Source organism: Stegodyphus dumicola, chromosome X1 (genome assembly GCF_044657685.1).
Source record: "Stegodyphus dumicola isolate Sdum_Otavi_A_Nest chromosome X1, ASM4465768v1".
Taxonomy (NCBI): domain Eukaryota; kingdom Metazoa; phylum Arthropoda; class Arachnida; order Araneae; family Eresidae; genus Stegodyphus; species Stegodyphus dumicola.
The window spans coordinates 162,738,112-162,757,200 of record NC_140780.1 but is presented as its reverse complement, the minus strand read 5'-3'; the positions used below and the strand labels follow the sequence as shown (position 1 = coordinate 162,757,200).

Below are 19,089 nucleotides of genomic sequence, written 5' to 3'. Positions count from 1 at the left end.
AATCATCAAATACTCCAAGGTATCTCTGGGATTTGTTTAGGCAACCACAGCGATTTGATTCATTCAGGCATTTTCTGCAAATAAATTTTTTTTAATGATTATAATAAAATAGCGGAAGAAATCAGGGCAATTCGTATATAGGAAAGCGTGAGAGCATGTTACATGAAAAACAAATATTCTATTCTTTTATATGTTACTGTATGCTTTTTATGTGGAATGTCTTATATTCGTAAAAATACCATCGAAAGCTTCGAACGTAAACATCAAAAAGGATTTTTAAAGAGTTTCTCTTTCAAAAGCTAAAACCATTTCATCCTCGCAGTTGTTAACCTATCTTGGTATGTAAAACAGAAGAAACTCACTTGCTTTGTCAAAACTCGACGGCTTACTTAAGTTGACTGCAGATGTTATTTTGGAAGATCGATAAAGATATATCAAAAGGTAAACTTAACTTTTTTTCTTCTTCTTGGTGGACGGCTGAGAGGATTTTCTTATGTGAACTCATAAGACTAAAAATAGGAATTCTTCCTTTAAACAGGCACAACACATATTATTAGTATTTACAAATATTTACGAAGAATTTGATTGTTAGAAGCTTAATTACAAATACGCTAAGCAGCGTTCATATTTTGCTTCCATTCCGTTCTCTCTCTATAGTCTCTCTCTGATCTCAATTAGGGCAAAAAGAGGGGAAGAATGCCCGCCATCTAGTGGCGAGAATTAGACAACAGACGTCAAAGGATCACAGTATCTTTCGCATTTGAATTTTCCAACAGACGAAAGCTGGAAGCTCTTTAGCGGATGTTTCTTTTTACTTTGCCTTTGAGGATCTAGTCACATGAACACAAAAACTAGAATATTATCCTCTGAGCTCGATGAAATACCTTGCCGAATTTTCAGAGAAAAGCTAATTGAATAAGACTGGCCTGTGATCCTTCCAAACACTAAGTAACAATTTATATATACGAGTATATATATTCACGCAATGAACTATGTCAATACGTCTCAAGTAATTAAAATGAAATCTGTTTAATATACTGCATATTTTCATACCTACTTCCTAAATTATTATAATTTGATTATGCATACAGAAATGCATAAAAATTACATTGATGAATATCGCTGTATGATCTAATTTTAATCATTCCAATTCCAATAGAAGATAACTTCATTTAAACAGCTCAAGACCTTTGCATGTTGATGTTATTTTTTTAAGATGTTAAGATGTTTCAACAAATGCGAGACAGTACAACAGCTAGACGACCAAAATAACGAAAGCTGTGTTTCGTTAAAGCAAAGCGATTCCTCTCCTTAGATCCTCCTTAGATCCTTAGAAACAGAAAGAATAATCGTTCCACTGTGGGTCGGAATGACAAAAGAGATATGTGTATTTTTTGAAATGATATAAACCTCAAACTTCGAACGATATGAACTTCGAAAACTAGTAAGTTCTAATAATTATCAATATTTGCGAAAGAATTGCACAAAATATCTAATTAAAGATTTAAATTTGGGACATTTGGAATCAGAAGATAATAAGTATAGGTAGAAGTGTACGGGATAGCAAAATTTCATCATCTGAAGTACGGGTATAGGCTCACTTCCCTAACTGTGCTGATCCGCTCTAGTGAGAAATGGTTTTACACCATTTTTTGACACCGAGGACAGATCTGAGGGTCTTCCACCCGTCTTACCTTACCAGCAAACCACCCGAGAGGACTTTCGGCTCGCCGTGTATTTTGAATGCCTTCATGCCGCAAAGATACTATACACTTACAAATATGGACATAGCCAACGAGATGCAAGAAGATGCACTTGCTCCCCCGTAAAAGTGCCATTTTCTTTCACCCCTCCCCCCACAAAAAAACGGACTAAAGTTTGCTGTTTTTCTTATCATTTTGCTTAAGCTCTTTTTTTATGTAGAAACTCAAAAACTTCTGGGACCGACAATTTTAATCTTTTCCAAACCTTACAGCTTATCATGCAAATAACTAACAGCCAGGATCACCTTTTTACCTTTTGCCTACGCTAATCGTAAAGGATACAAATCAGTAGCGGGTAACTGAATGTAATTTTAAAAGTTTCCTATAAGTAATCTTGTCTCTGCCCTGTCACTTCACACATGTGTATCATTTCCTGAGTGCCTTTAGGAATCAACTGCCCTTGGGCTTCTTTGTGAAAACTAGTTACGATGCTATTTGAAAGTCTCAGTCTGTTTCTTGGGTTAGTGGGAAAGAGGAAGAAAACTCTGGCATTTATTCGATTAGCTTTTATATTACTATTGGATGCTTGCATAAAATTTAGCGCTGTTTGTTTATTTTTCAGTTTTCAGGCCGTCAATCTAAAACCAATTTTAGAAAGGGATTCACAATTTAGTGCAGTTATTCATTTTAGCATTGTAAATGATAGGATGAACATAAGCAAACTTTTTGGAGTTATGTTTTTATGTTATTACTACCTGTAACTTTTTTTTTTTTTTTTTTTAACCAAAGAGCCGGACACACTTGCAATCTGCTATTTTCAACAAGAGCCGCGTAAAACATAAGATAGCTTAGGCGTTGCCTAGAGTAAAGCAAGTGTTAATTACTGTTCGACTAGGCTCGACAAGACAGTCTGACGCTCTAGCAACAGCATTCTTTCAGAAACACCAAATGCTCTTTGTTTTTGTCTAAGAGAAATTACAACAATGAAGAATTTGGAATCCACTAAGATATGAGGCGCTAGGCTTGGGTCTTTTGGACTAAGGCTGTAATTAGGTCATGTTGCTTGATTTGCTACTAAACTGTCTAAGAACACACGCATACTTCTTTGGCCAACGTGATTTATATCAAATTAAAACTGAGCTTGAGTAAAAGAATAGATGCAAATCTTGGTAATTTTGATATACATTTACATGAATCATGTAGTCAAAATCATGCTAGCTAGATTAATATACACGACAAAAAATAATAGAGTGCAAAGGTGTCTAATGAATTTAATCCAAGCTTATACCGTTTCTTAAAGTTAATAGTAAGTTTTAAACCTCAATGTAACGAGGAATTAGTTTTTTTCCCTGTGTATTACAGTATCCGTATTATTTTTTAATGTACATTATTATTATTATTACTATTATCATCCTCATCAGCTACAACAGATTAATGGAATTTGATAACCTTTTTCTTCCCTGTTTCTCCCAAAGAAAATTTAGATGCAGATTAAATAGTTCTTTGATGGCCAATTGAATATCAGTTTAAGGTCCTACATGCACCTTAACTGATACAGAAAATATGAATGGAGCATATAAAATGTCAAAAAAAAAAAAAAAAAAAAAAGTTGAAGCAGAAGGCTAGCTGAAAAGCTTTAGAATTTATGAGATGCACTAGGCCGCAGAATTTAAGACAAGAAAAGATTTCACCGGGCGGCAAAATCCGGGCCTTGGTTAAAGATAAATATCTAATTTTAACCCCTTCATTTAAGACCCTTCATTTCTATTAATTTTAGTTTGGAACATCTTCCTTTTCAAGTTGCATAAACTTTATCATGTATTAAGCGTTATTTCATTTCAGCAAAATTTTAATGCTGAAATTAATTTTTTTTCAGTTTTAATTAAATTTACGGTCTCTTCGGGAAAACGCATATTTATTGAAAACTTTTCATCTACAACATACCTTTCTCTAACCCACTGGCCTTTACTCATGGTAAATATATGAAAAAAAAAAAAAAATTTGCTAATATTTCAAGACGCGGAAAATATTCCATTCTCATATAGGCTAAAGTATTTAATAACAAATTAAATGCTTAGTAAAATTCAAATTCTTTTGTGATTTTGATTCCAGAACGTAAAACTATGGGGCTACTCATGGAGATAGGAAGTAACATAGAGTCGCCCTAAACAAGTTTCTCCCGTACCCTGCTCTGAAGCACCGGCGATCCCTACGTGGTGACCAAAACATTGGGTCATTTACCATTGAGTTCTATGGGATTTGACGCGTTCGGATGTAAATATTTTGTAATTACGTCGTAAATATACATATAAATGTATATATTTTCTTTTTCTGCAACACTTCAGAGTCCTAAGTATATGAAAACAACATATTTTTAAACAACATTTCATTCTGAACGGAATTAAATGCTATACTTTTCACAGGACAGTTTTCTCAGAATAGTTTAATTTGAATGAAATATTTTCACAAGTTTTCGTTAATTACATTAAAAAAAATGAAGGTAATTCGATTTTATTCGGTTAAGGTACAAAAATTAAGATCAAAGTTTATTGTATTATAATATTAAAATTCTGCATTATTTCTTTTCTATTTATAGAGCTTCTTCTTAAAATACTTTCTTAAATGTGACATGATTTTTTGGCTTCTGAGGCATCTTTTAAATCGAAAAATGTAAGTCAATTTATAATTAATGCTCTATTCGGTTCATTTTAAATTCGAGAATTATTAGGAATTAGCGAAATACTTTAAATAGTACTTGACTTTCTCTGAACATTTCTGAAAGGGAATAAAATAAGTTTTTTTTTTTTTTTTTTTTTTAAGTATTATTTAAAACTTGTAACTGAGTTATTATAAAATGTAAGGGGAATAATTCTTTTAATTATACTTATCAGATTTTTTTAACCCTTCATTTCAACAATACATATTCCAAAACTCTTTATTACGTTCTTTAAGTGCGCATCTCATAGCATTTGCTTTACAATACCTTTTAACAGATTGCTTTCCAATACGAACAATTCTTGCTTAAATAGTTTTATTACGTATTTGTCAAGAGGATTTCAATTTATGTTTACAATTCAATATTAAGGTTATTATATATTTAGATAACATTTATAATCATTATAAATTAGATACATTTAATAATTAGATTTCTTCACAGTACTTTCACAGTTGTTTATAAGTGAATAAATTCTTCATTTCAAATACATTTATAAATAATTTAATGACCTGCGTACGTTAAGAAGCCAGCATAAAACTCGAATTTCCGAGAAAAAAATACTTGCATGGGAAACATTTAACAATCTGGAATCAATAAGAGGACCATTCATGATGGGACCTCCTTTGGCAGGATATACAAATGTTTTCACCTCCGTCGATTACCCTATTTTCAAATTCTTAATAAGCTGTCTTGATGATGTAGCACGTTCACATGGTCACATCATCTTGACGCACATGGTACTTCCGCCAAATTCGCAAATGTATCCCTCTTCTGTTCCACACATTTGTGTAAAACCGTACATAATTTTACACAAATGTGTGGTTCCAAATCAAGGGAAAGCTAACTTATTGGCATATCTGTGTGTATATTTATTAATTTTGGCGAGTATTGCAGCATTTGATGGTAATTTTATTTTTAATTAACCCAAATATGTAAAACGTGTAAGCCCAAAGTGATTATTTTTCAGATATATAAAATTAAAACGATGAGTTTAAAATGAGCAGCAGTAAAGCCTCTCCTCTAAAAAATTTTAAAGGGTACATGTTACAATAATATATGGATGTGAAAAAAAATTTGTTTTATTTAAAACATTTTGGCGTTTGGAAAATAAAATAAAAGTAGAGAATACTCTATCAAGGGTATCGAAAGACGTATACAACTTTAAATGTACCGTAAGGTATTTTTCATTCTTTAAGCATAACATTTTTCTTAAAATCTATATTTTTGTAGTGCAACAGCTTATAATTTTATAAAACAAATTCATAATCAAAATCGTTATTAGTTATCGAAAAATAACCAAGATGTGATTTTTGCGTAAATGTCACTAAACTATACAAATTGCTATTATCCATCACACTATGAATGTTTCTTTCATGCGAAAGTGTCCCTTTTTCGATTTGTATGGAACTGCCTGTGTCGAAATACTATCAGAACCCTGTCAAGCGAGCTTCTGAATGTAAACAAAGAACACCCCATCTGGTGACCCAAGCTTCAAAGCAATGCTTCACTTCTAGCGAGGGTTGGCTCCTCCTTCCTTTCCTACCTCCATGGGGCTACTAACAGTGAAGGATTAAAAATTCATTCCTGTTACCATTATTCATGACTACTGATTCAAAAAGTCATTACTATTCACAGCTATGCAATAATCCCCTCCCTGCTGAAGAAAAAGAAAAAAAAAAGATTTTTGTAAAACATCCAAAATTTGATAAATAACATAAAAGTTCCAAAAAATGTTCATTTGGAATATTATTTTCCGCTCTATCTAATGATGTAAAAATCGAAATTCTGCGCTAATTACTTTGACCATTAGACAAGAGTATGTGAAAAAATTTCAATGCTATGTAGAGTTCACATTTAAGTTTCGAACCACTTATTTTATGTTAATTTACTTTCCTATCACCCTCATTTCCATTTTTCTGCCAGAATGTAAATTTCTAGCTCGCACGATATTCAAACGAGGTAGAAAAAGGAAACTGTTTAAAAGAAGGTTTTAGATGGTAGAATGAGAGCATGTTCTGCTGGTAAAGGTCAGATTCGATGGTTGCTAAATTTGATTTCTGTTGCGAATAGTATTTATTCTGCGATATTCTTACGCCGACCTCAGGTCACAGTCAACTTGTGCGTTATTCCAGTTGTGCAGCCGTTACGCTAAATCACTTTCTTAGTTTTAGTTAATCCATTATCTTTGATTTAAGCCAGAATGGTTGTTTTTAGTAAGCACGAGTTCATGCCGTCAGTTAAACTTTTATTTGGTTTAAATAAAAGGGTCCTTTATACCCTTTCCCTGTCTCTGTGGTACTTACAAAATACAATGAAAAGACACTTACATCTTTTAGAGTTATAGTATAGTTTATATCACCAAAGAAGACTAATATATATATGTGTTTGTGTAATAATTTCGTAGATTAATATACCAATTAATTCTTAGTCACGGCCGAGATATTTCTAAACCTGCACACAAATATAATACACAATAAGTGAAGAGAATTTGGTAAACGACAATAAGCTTGATTTTCACCACATAACTAAAGCACCCCGCAGTTTTATACACAATTCATGTTGCAAGACAACAGATGCTATAGCGAAGCGATTAATTACGCGCTAGCCATGCTAGAAAGAGTGGAAAATGTGAATGCGCACTTCAGTAGAGCCTATACATAAGATCAGAATCCTTTAAGTTTTGAACGATGACTGGCCAAGAGCTCTACTCAGTGCAAGTGGCAATGCAGATGACATTAATGCGATTAGTTTTTTTTTTTTTAAGTGACGTAGTTTAGATTACAGGAAGGGAAGGTAACCAAACTGAAATGAATAATTTTGAGTTCTATATTTGTCCCATCTTACATATACACAGATTACATACACATACATACAAAAATTTATAAAATGAAGTTTAAAATTCTGATGTGATTTTTTTAAACTATTTATACGGAATTTTTCGTATCTGGAACTCGATCCTTAAACTAACTCGTGCACAAAATTAACAGAATTTGCAAATTATGTCTATTTTTGCGAAAAATATTGAACCGAAGGACTGAAGAATTATGCAAATATTCAGAAACGAGTACGTAAGCGTGCACGTGTATGTCTGCGGAGCTGTGACTGTGGAAGGGAGGCAAGCTCACGAGGGGTTTTCGGCGATTCGCCGTGATTCTCGCAAGAGTTGGGTCAATTTTATAAGGTATCAGGTCAAATGAGCAGCACGTGAAAGTATGGATGACTAAATGCGATGGATAATTGTCGGTAGACTGGGATCAGGGCAATCACAAGCGCAGGTGGTTCCAGGGCTCAATGTAACGCCCAGTATCCTTCACAGTTTCAGGACGCTGGATCCATATCGGGAAGACCTGGACACGGTCGACCGATAACCCCAACGACGAATAAGAATCGTTATATGGCGCTTTCAGCACGGTGACACAGGACTGTTATAGCTCTCACGAAAGCAGCATGCTGCCACTGGAACCCGAGTTTCATGGTCTACAGTTTCACGAAGGCTTCCTGAGATAGCACGGCATGCCAGAAGGCCCACTGTTTGCGTCCCGCTCACTGCAGCAAAAAAAAAAAAAAAAAAAAAAAAAAAAAAAAAGCAAAAGAAAGCGCGTTTAACATGGTGCAGACAACATGCCCTTTGGACTAGATTTCAGTGGAACACAGTGCTTTTTATAGATGAGTCGAGATATCACATATTAGCCTGGACATTGATTCTCTGCCTACCTGTATCTGGAGAGAGCCTGGAACACGATAAAACTCCTCCCTCGTAAGGTAAAAGGATTATTGCGGTACAGGTGTAAAGGTTTTATGTTATACAGCCACACACCCCTGCATATGTTTAACGAAGGCCTCCCTGTCTGCTATGAGGAACAGAAAGGAGATCTTAGAGTCCTATGTTCGCTTTTCTAGGGGTGCAGTTGGTACTGGGTTCATGTTAATGGACGACAACGGTCGTCTACATAGAACTCAGCTGGTTGACAATTACCTGGAAAGATACAGATTAGTATGCCGAATCTCACGCCCTTAACTCTATAGAGCATGACTGGGACTGGGACGCTATTAGGACGGCAATTTCATCTCGTCATCCCGTTCTGAGAACCATCCCGGAGTTGCAAACTACCTTACAGCAGAAATGGGATCGACTGCCACAGGGACTCCTCAACTGCCTTCTGTTCAGTATGCCGTCACGCTGCACGAACCTGTCTGGCAGTGAGAGGGGATCATACCTCATATTAAACTCATTTTCGATTCGATATCACAACTTAAATTTTGGACACCCATGGCATTATAAGCTATACTGATAATCATGCTTTGTAGGGTTAAGGGCTTGAGATAAAATGGCTTTTGAATGGTACATCTCTTTCTTTGTTACAAATATATGTTCATACCAAATCTATTGCATTGTTCTACCAAATCTATCCATCCGTTTTTCAGAAATTTGACATAACGTACAAATTCTCTTGATTTTGCGCAAGAGTGTATTTTATTTTCTTAGGTCCTACAGTAGCCAAGTTGGGTAAAACAAAACTATAGTTGGATGGACCTGGTTTCTAATCCGAGGAGATGGTTTGTCTGTATAGATGCTTTTCTGATTCTTCTCACTTTTAACATGAATACGAGTGTTTCCTTTAGAAGAGCATCCCCGTAGGCACAACTTTACATAAGAAGGTAGCCCTAGTGGGCTTTGCTTTTATGAGATGCTCATAACATGTAAAATCAAAATTTCGTAAGTTTTATATTTTTATTTTCAGTGTATCGGTATCTTTCTGTGATTCTCAGACCTCTGTTTATTTACATTTGTATATCCAGTTACCTATGCAAGAACAAACTCCGGCTTTATTTACATTTATGTAGCCAGCTAACTATACGAGAACAAACAGATATAAGTATAATGATATATGAATAATAATAATAATAGGTGTATAACATGATCATTTCAGTACTAACTTCGGTTAGTTAGTTTTTTCTTTACATGAGATTACTAAATGTTGAAATAACTCCTTCTTCAAAAATTTAAATGTAAAAGTTCTGTAAAATTTCCATTTCTCTATTTCAATAATTTAAGTTCCCTTAAAACTGAAAAATTCCTTCCTAGTTCATTAAATTTTCTAATCAGCGCTGCGATAATCACCATTCATTTGAGTTTGAGTAGCCACTGAAAAATTTTCAATATCAGAACCACATATATTTTTATGATACTGATACATATATATTTATGATACTGATAGAGAAGTGTGTTTCAGTTCTTTATATTTTCATTACATCGTTTCCAAAACGTTTCTGCTATCAGTTGGAAATATCACGATACGTTTTATTATTTTCAAGATACATATAAATCAAATGTATTTTAATAGAATATCAACATGTGCCCAGAAGGTGAAATGGAACGAAACATGAGTTCAGTAATCCTGAATTGCTTGGATTTTAATGTTTCAAATTATTACCCCTTGACGAATTTATTTGAAACATTAAAATACGAATAGTTAATTTGTATTTTTATAATTTTCAAACTTAAATATATCTAAAATATTTTTCAATATATTTTTACGTTTCAATTTGCATCTTACTCAGTTCTAAAATTTAATAGCTTTCTATGTTTTCTTTCTAAATTCAATTTATAAAAAAAATTTCAGAACAGTATAATCCTTTTTCTTTTGAATTTTTTATTTTTAAGATTTTGTTAACATATATATATGTGTCTATATATATATTTAAATATTGGTTAAGTTAAAATTATAACTAAACAGGCAAAAATAATTTTTTTTACATAAATTTCACTTCTAAAGTTAAAATATGACATTGTTAATTGAAATTGGTGTTAAAATTATAACGGAAAAATTTAAGTTTTAAAAGTCCTTTTTACATAATTTTCCATCAGCTATTATATATATATATAAACTAATTCACCCCCATATATATATATATATATATATATATATATATGGGGATTGGCATTTCATGCACATCACTCTTTACGTTGTCTCTCCTTCCTTCGAGCTCCCTCATGTGGTACATTTCTGGGCTTAAGGGATAAGACGTTATCTTCGGGTTTTTGCACTTCAGATTCTTCAGCCGTGAGTGTTATATAAATATTATCTGTATCAAGCTTATATTACCTGCGGCTAATAATTTGCAATCAAGAAATCTGTATATAATCTAATGTGAGGATTACATAAAGATATTTTTAATGCTCGTAATATAACATTGTAACATAGTAAAGCAAGAGATGTTTAGCCATAGCATTATGGCCCGCCATTACTATAACCCAAATCATTTGCTTTGAATTGCAAATACTGAGGTTTGTAAGAGTTCAACATCTTCTAAATTTTCCAACATCTACAATTGGGGAGTTTTAGAAAATATTCCTGATTACTTCTTATCTGGAGTCTTTATTATCGTCTATAGGAGAAACATTTTTCAGCGACAATTTATCAGATTTTTCTTTACTGTTATTACTCGCTGTCATTATGTTAAAGATGTCAGACAAAGAGTTTAGCAAAACACGTGCAACTGGTTCATGAGTAATTTTGGTTTGAAAACGTCTAATAGCTAAACTTAATAACAAAGATCTCTAATGACTTTTTATCTGGAATCTTTAATATCATCACTGGGGGGGGCAATATTTTCCAGTGTTTTTGTGATTTATATGGTTTGAAAATTTTTGGTAGGGCTATAGAACTTTTGGACAGTTTTAAGAGCTATTGAGAAAAATGTAAAACTCGACAACATAGTTAACTTTGGAAAATTTGGTAAAAGTATAAGGTATTTCTCCCACTTCCCTAGCGTGCCTTCGTGGTGTAACGGTAGCACGCTGGGCCGGTACTCCAGAGGTCCGTGGTTTGATTCCTGGCGAAGGCGGTTACATATTTTTCATCTCTTCTGCTTCAAAAAATTACCTAATGTCTCTACAAAAGAAGCGATGACTTTGATCCAGCAAATAAAACATTCTTATCTAATTTCTTTATCTCAACCATTTACTACGAATACAACTGGATACGTATTTAATACTTTAAGTACAATAAAAATGTGGTTGTGCTCAACAGTGAGACAGGATGGCTTGAATGACTATGTATGTTGAATGTGCATAGAAAGCTAACTGAGGAAAGAATAATCAAAATAACACTGAGACAGGATGGCTTGTTAAATAAGTTAAAGACTAATTTTTTTTTTTTTTTTTTTTTTTTTTAATTAGGTGTCTCGTTATTCCTTGCTGCCAAACTTCAGCAATCTGCTTATTGTTGTTTTCGAATCTATTATTGATTTAGTCATTTATTCGAATGCGGAAAAGCAAGCGAAGGGTACCTGCTCAGAGGTACGTCTTCATGAAGGATTTTCTAATGGAAACTAGCCCGTATTTACGTTGCATAAGAAAAAAAAATCCTCAAAAATCACTTTCAGCCTGCCAGTTTCACAGCATTCGAAATTTTTGGCAGACTATTAATACTCAACTATCTTTTCAATTGGCCAGGGGGGCATATTCGTGTCCAAAACTAATTTATTCTTCTAAAAGTTTCTAGTTTTATTCTTCTAAAACGCTTTCAACACCACCCGCTGTCTCAGATCCTGGCTACTCCCATACTTACAAACAACTAAGCCATCCCGGGATCCAATCCCAAGCCCAATGATACTTCAGGTCAGCAACGATTATCACAGAGTATCTGGGGGAAATTTTTTCGAAAATGTCAGCTACTGAGGCGTTTTTTAATAATGTTAATTTTATCCTCGTATATAATTACGAACCTATTTAATTTGCAAATTTGGTTAATATAATTTCTGTCATCAATGGCTGTTCATTTATCTTTCACGTATTCGATGGACGATTCAGTTACTGTACTTGAGGGGTTTCAAAGTTCCATTCATTTGAGACAAGAAAACCCCATAAATAGCCCATCCAGGTATTCTAAACAACTGTGGGTATAGAATTTCAACCAATATTTCAGAAATACTTACTCTCATCTTTCAAACTTCATTCCACCTATCCAGACGATCTTTAACTGCCGTTGGTTAAAAGTTAAGTTTTTTTTTAAAGTTAAAACTTGCAGTACCAATTTTTAGATGTTAGTTTTTGTTTTGGAAGTTAGAGGCGTTAACTTAAAAGTTATTTTCCAAACGTAATATGTTTAAGTGTACTTGCCTAAAATTCCCAACCTGTAATTAGGCATCACAAGTATAAATTTATTATATTTCAAGAGAAAATCGCTGCCATATTCTTCTTTACTGCCTCTAGAAAATTTCCCACCATGAAAATACACCAAAACTGGAAAGCAACAGGATTCGAGTTTCTCTGCCTGTAAATTATAAACGATAGTTTAGAAAAACGTTATTTTTTTACATTATCTAAATATTAAATACAAAAATTCAATATCTGATGATGATAAATTTTGAAAAGCAGCTTTTTTTATGAAGAGCTGTTATCAGAATAATTTGTAATAAAGCTGTATAGAAGCATCAAACAGTCATTGGACTTCATAACTGTATTCATTAAATACAGTTTCATTCATTAATTCACTAAAATAATTATTAATAAATATCTCAAAACGCATAGGGTGTTTGACAAAAGCTATTAAAGGCTATATTTCCTTAAACATTATACGTTTGATTTACAGTACAAAGTTTCTCAAAATAAGATACAGAGTTTTAAAAAACAATTTCGGCACAAAGTATAGGAAGATTTTGAAATTTTAAAAAAATAACTCTTTTTATGGTGTCCATAAAACAAAATAGCAAAGATTTAAAAAGAAGAAAAAGGTACCTTATTACTGTATATATCCAAAAAAAGGCAATTTTCTTGGCCAAGTACTTTTTCTCCAATATCGCTTGAAAACTGGGGACAGTGGATTTTTTTCCTTTGGTTCAATTCATCTTTCGAACTCCATGGCTCAACTTCCCTTGGAAGCTAGTTAGCACAAACATGGATAAAATACAAATGCCGAATGAAAAATCGTTGAATAAATTATAGATGTTAGAAAATCACATAAATAATATGATACCAAGCATTAATTTTATGCCATTGGAAGAAGCAACTATGTTATGCATATACTGGTTTTAATTCAATAAAATTAGTTTCTGAGGAGTGGCATAAAAATGATTCTGTTTAAAAGTACTGTACAAATCAACTTCCTTACGCTGAAGTACTGTACAAATCAACTTCCTTACGCTGAATAATTTTTGTTTTCAAGAAAAATGTCAGTGGTATTCAATATTAACATCTAATCATTTTCAGGAATGTTTATTTTTTTGATAATTCCATGAACAAATTTATTCAATTTTCATCTAGTATTCTTTATCCGCTTTTATCTTGTAATTTATATCTAGTTATTATAGAAGCTAAAGCAACAAGAATCAGCATGATATTCATGAATTTGCAGGACTAGTTTCGAAGGTTTAAATGCAGAACCTACTTCTTCAGCTGCAGAAGTGCAGATGAAACAGCAGCCAGAGCAAAGAATATGTATTGTAGACGTACATAAACACTGAATATGTATACAGACGTTCTTTGGCTAGAGTTCATGTGCTCAAGCGATGAGAATGAGAGGAATGAAGTCAAGATACTAGAGCCATCTATTTACGGAAAAGGAAAAGAAATATGAAATAATTTCCTTAAAAGTTGAGGGTAAAGACGTACTGGAACTAGGATCGTTAACTAGATCTGAAATATTTTTATCAAACACCTCTAGAAAATCTAATTCGCCAACAGAAGATGCTTTCTGAATAATTTTGGCTGCAGAAAAATGGAACATGCGATTTTCTGACTGGATGACAGAGGATTTACGTGCTTCGTTTTTCCCAACATGTGCCTCATGTTCCTAAGCAACAAATTTTAAAGCTCTCTTAGTTTGATCAATGTAAATTAAACCACATTGTCAAGGAATCCTGTATATAATAATATACACGTTTATAGCCGGAATAGGGTCCTTAAGTATGGAACAGCGAATTTTATTGACAAAAGAGAAAATGGCCTGAATTTCTGTAAAATACGTTTAGTTTTAGAACCAATCAATAGAAAAAAAGAAAAAAAAAGGAATGACAACAGAATTCTTATAATATCCTAAAACGAGAGAGTGCTTTTTGATGTGTTGACATAAGAACTTCTTAATCGCTTGCTTAATAATGTTAAGTGGAAAGCGTCTGTCAATAGTAATTGCTTTTAAGAAATTCAATTCTTAATCAAGAGCCAATTCCGAGGAGCAAACCTGAAGTGCTCGAGAAACGAAGGAATAAAAGAAAGCTAACTGCTATTTAGTCGAATGATATGATTTGAAGTGTCGTGGAAGGCAAATAAATAAAGTGTGGTGGAAGGCAAATAATAGCTGTAGTATTGAATTTGCATATGTTGCGTGTGACCAATGTATCGAGGAACGAAGGAAACTGGATGTTTCAGTTGCAAAAGTGAACTGAAGAGCAGGATCAATGTAATTCATTATTGAAAGAATTTTGTTTAAATCATCTTTATTCCTATCAAACAGGGTAAAGATATCGTTAACGTAGTGTGAACACTTCAAGAACTCAAATGCTTAAATTGACCGAGTACACAATCTAAATTCAGATTTTTTAATTCGTCTTCAGCAGATGCGATCTTAATTCCTAACCTTTAACAGATATAAAATTCCCTCGCCTATCTCCAAGCCGGTTAGGTTAGAGGCTCTTCTCAGATTAACACGCTACTGCCTTCTGTGTTTCTAAATTACAACTTCGCTCCCTATTTATTTAAACGGAAACTAATTTGAATTCTGGTGAAAGCCGTTGGAAAAACATGCAGTATAGAAAAGAATTAACATAAAAGTAATGTACTAGCTAAACTAAACCTTATAACAGGAAGTTTAATCTGATTCATTTTAGGACAGGTTGATTTTTATTTTTTCTCGCCTCTGATCTACTTTAGGATGTACTATTTTATTTTCCTTTCATGGCGAGCTTGTGTGTAAAATAAAAGCAGAGTCTTAGCTAGGGTATTCAGCGCTCAGGGACAACTGAAGATTTCGCGCCCCTTACTGCTTGCCAAGGATGGAAAACATTTAATTCTACAATGTCGTAACATCAGTTTGGCGCCCCTTGGATTCTGCGCCCGGGGACAGATGCCCCCCTTGCCCCCCTCTAACTACGCCCTTGAATAAAAGTAAATTAATTGCCATAGAAAGTACTCCACAAATTGTATTACTGCCGAAGGCAAATAATGCTGTCCATTATTAAAATATTTTAACAATCTCTTATCTACAGTCTGACAACATTAAAAAATATCTGGGCAGAAAATGATTTTCAGAGACTGAATTCATTTAACATAGTGTTCGTAACTAGCTGCTATCAGCTACACATTTAGCGAATGTTTATTTTTAATCCGTCACACACTCTCATGGTTATGAATAAAATACTTTATAAAAATTAAAATAAACAAAGAAAAGTTTTATGTTTGTAACTGTTGAATGCCGAACCTTTCCCACGCCTACCAGTTCATTCTGAAGCTTATGCAGATCAAATTATTTTCAAAACTTTCAAAATAGTTTATAGTGGGCACTACAGGTAAACATGATAATGATTTTCTTCAAGGAAGCCTTTGTCGAGTAAACGCAATTACAATGTCCAAGCATTGTTGCAGGAATTAATTTTGTCAGATGTAAAATCTTGACAAATATGTGCTGCGTTTACTGCTTCCTACAAAACGTAGCAGTAAAATTTCATAAAAACCAGTTAAGTGCAATTATATTAGCTAATTAAACAATGAACTGGGCACAATAATGAAAGATAATAATGCGCATAAAATTTGCAACAATAAAACAATGGTAATACAAATTATTTATAACAAAAACGGCTGTACATACACATTGTGAAGAGCGCACTGGAGAAAATCAAAAATGTTATTATCAGGACTTTTTATACAGATAACCAAGTCAATGATTAAAAATATTTTCAATGATATTTTAGGCTTAGCGAAAGCTTGACTGCCTTTCTAAATAAAAAGAATATTCACAAAATAAATTATCATTATATTTAATAATAATTTATTAAAATGTTTTGATAATGTATTTATGCAGTAATTTTTAAAATACATGCCATTTCATTTTCAGCTTTATCACTGACATTTTATTATACCAAAGTATTTATATTCAGGAATGAGCATGTCGGAATTGTGGGAAAAAGAGAATCGTGATGAAAAATTTTGGATGTAAGCAGATCGAACAGTTCAAGATCCATGCAAAAGGACTTCAACATTGAGAACATTTTCTTTCATAACGAATATTCAACTTGTAGAGACATTAAGGCTTTTTTTTTTTAAAGTACACTTGAAAATTGCGCAGTGCCGTCTCCGAAACTCGAACCTGGAACTCTCAAATACGCACCGAGTGTGCTACCTTTACACCACGAAGGCATGCTGGAAGGAGGGAGAAATACCTTATATACTGTCCTTTTTAAAAGGCGACTGGGAACTATGGGATCCAGCCGCCAAATTCTTTTGGTGGCGAATTATAGGCCACCCCTTTTAGTTCGAACGCCATTTCTAGAGTCATTAGGTTATTTCGAAACAAGAGACGTGAGAAATGTGCAATGCCCTCTCCGGGACTCAAACTGGACCTCTCCATAGCGCCCGAAGTGCACCACCTTTTCACCACGAAGAGATGCTGGAAGGAGGGAGAAAATACCTTAAAAACTGATTTAAAAAAATAATTAGCTGAGGAATGTTTTAAACGTATAAATTCATTTACCAATGAGAAGCTATCAAAAACTAAAGGTATTAGAAAAATCAATGAATTAATCGCAAATCCAATGCACTTTTCCCAGTGCAGCAGCAACTGAGTCATTTTAATGTTTAAGTCTTACACCTGTTGAAGCGGGGGAAAATCATTTTCGACTCTGGAACGCATTAAAAATTATTTGTGATTATTCCTAAGTAATTTAAGTATCCTCTCCAAAGAATCGGATATATTAGAAAAAAGCTACATCATAGTGCAATTATACGTAATTTGAAGAAAGTAAATCTGGAGAGAAATAGAAATAAATTATTAAAATGCAATTTTTCCCCTATTATAAATATTTTTATAAATTCAAACAAACATTTTTCATTGTTTTATAAATGTTTTCGAGTTTAAAAAAGTGTACATTGCCGATATTATTTTTTAAAATGCTTTTTTTGGAAAACTTCTAAGCTAAATTATATGTATTCTTTAATTATTGCTCAATCAAGTGTGATTAAAGGGCCAATTTTTTTAATCCATGTGTGCAAACGTCTTACGAGAATCCTGATGATCAGAATATCTATCCATAATATTGCATTCAGTTCCTCCCCAGTTACGGTACAACACTCTACAACACTAATAACAATTAACTGTATTGAAATGGAGCATTTTCAGATATATTGCTGGCAAATTATGATGAAACTCTCTTGGATAAGTAAAATTAATAAGGATAACGGATAAATAAAGATTACAGACAAATAAAAGATTACGGATAAGTGTTACAGATAAGTTTAAGCAATAAGAAATTCAGAAGTGAGTTGTTGCGGCAGTACATTAACCTTTTGCTCATTTATAACATAGGTGGATTGAAATTGGTTATCGCTTTGATGGGCGGAAAATGTGCAAGCAATCGTTCACCTTTTTAAGTAACATGGAACACATTTATGTAAAGTAAGAAAATAACAGTTTTCAGGCAAGTAAACCCCCATCTTTTACAAATGCTTTAGGACTACCCCCCCTTAACAAGTTCCAACAATCCTGTCAAACGATAACTGAAAGCATTTATTGCCCTTACATCTCAGTTTTCTTTTCTATAAAGAAAGGGAGTTGAAAGAACTGTGGAAATTTTTTCCCCTTAGAAACTGCCATGGAGGTAGGAAAGGGAGGTGGGGGCCAACCCGCGCTAAAAGTGAAGCACTGCTTTGAAGCTTGGGTCACCAGATGGGGTGTTCTTTGTTTACATTCAGAAGCTCGCTTGACAAGATTCTGATAGTATTTCGACCCACGACAGTTCCATAGAAATCGAAAAAGGGACACTTTCGCATGAAAGAAACATTCATAGTGTGATGGATAATAGCAATTTGTATAGTTTAGTGACATTTACGCAAAAATCACATCTTGGTTATTTTTAGATAACTAATAACGATTTTGATTATGAATTTGTTTTATAAAATTATAAGCTGTTGCACTACAAAAATATAGATTTTAAGAAAAATGTTATGCTTAAAGAATGAAAAATACCTTACGGTACATTTAAAATTGTATACGTCTTTCGATACCCTTGATAGAGTATTCGCTACTTTTATTTTATTTTCCAAACGTCAAAATGTTTTAAATAAAACAAATTTTTTTCACATCCATATATTATTGTAACATGTACCTTTTAAAATTTTTTAGAGGAGAGGCTTTACTGCTGCTTATTTCAAACCCATCGTTTTAATTTTATATATCTGAAAAATAATCACTTTGGGCTTACACGTTTTATAAATATAAAATTATGTATGTTAAAATATTTTGTAATTAGGCACATAGGTCAGATTAAGTTTTTATTAAATAGAGTAACGCATGCAAGGGCTATCTGCCTAAAGAGAGAGATGCCATCGTGGAGGAATTTTGAAGAAAAACTGACCTTTGAGTGGGTATTAAAAATAATACTTATAATTTTCATTCAAATTATATTCATATATATTTTTTATGTAAAACTTTCGGGTGTATGCTAAATTAGTGTAAA

At 33.1% G+C, this 19,089-nt stretch overlaps 1 protein-coding gene across 3 annotated transcripts in view; it reads right to left on the bottom strand.

The window, feature by feature from the left end:
- LOC118182558 (carboxylic ester hydrolase-like) overlaps window positions 1-19,089 on the bottom strand; it is a 94,363-nt gene that overhangs the window by 49,090 nt on the left and 26,184 nt on the right. For all 3 annotated transcript variants that reach the window (XM_085808449.1, XM_085808447.1, XM_085808448.1), the window contains exons 2-3: window positions 13,163-13,306; window positions 12,545-12,698 (exon numbers count right to left, since the gene is read on the bottom strand). In XM_085808449.1, the coding sequence (XP_085664575.1) occupies window positions 12,545-12,698; window positions 13,163-13,306 (298 nt within the window). The remainder of the gene's footprint in view (window positions 1-12,544; window positions 12,699-13,162; window positions 13,307-19,089) is intronic.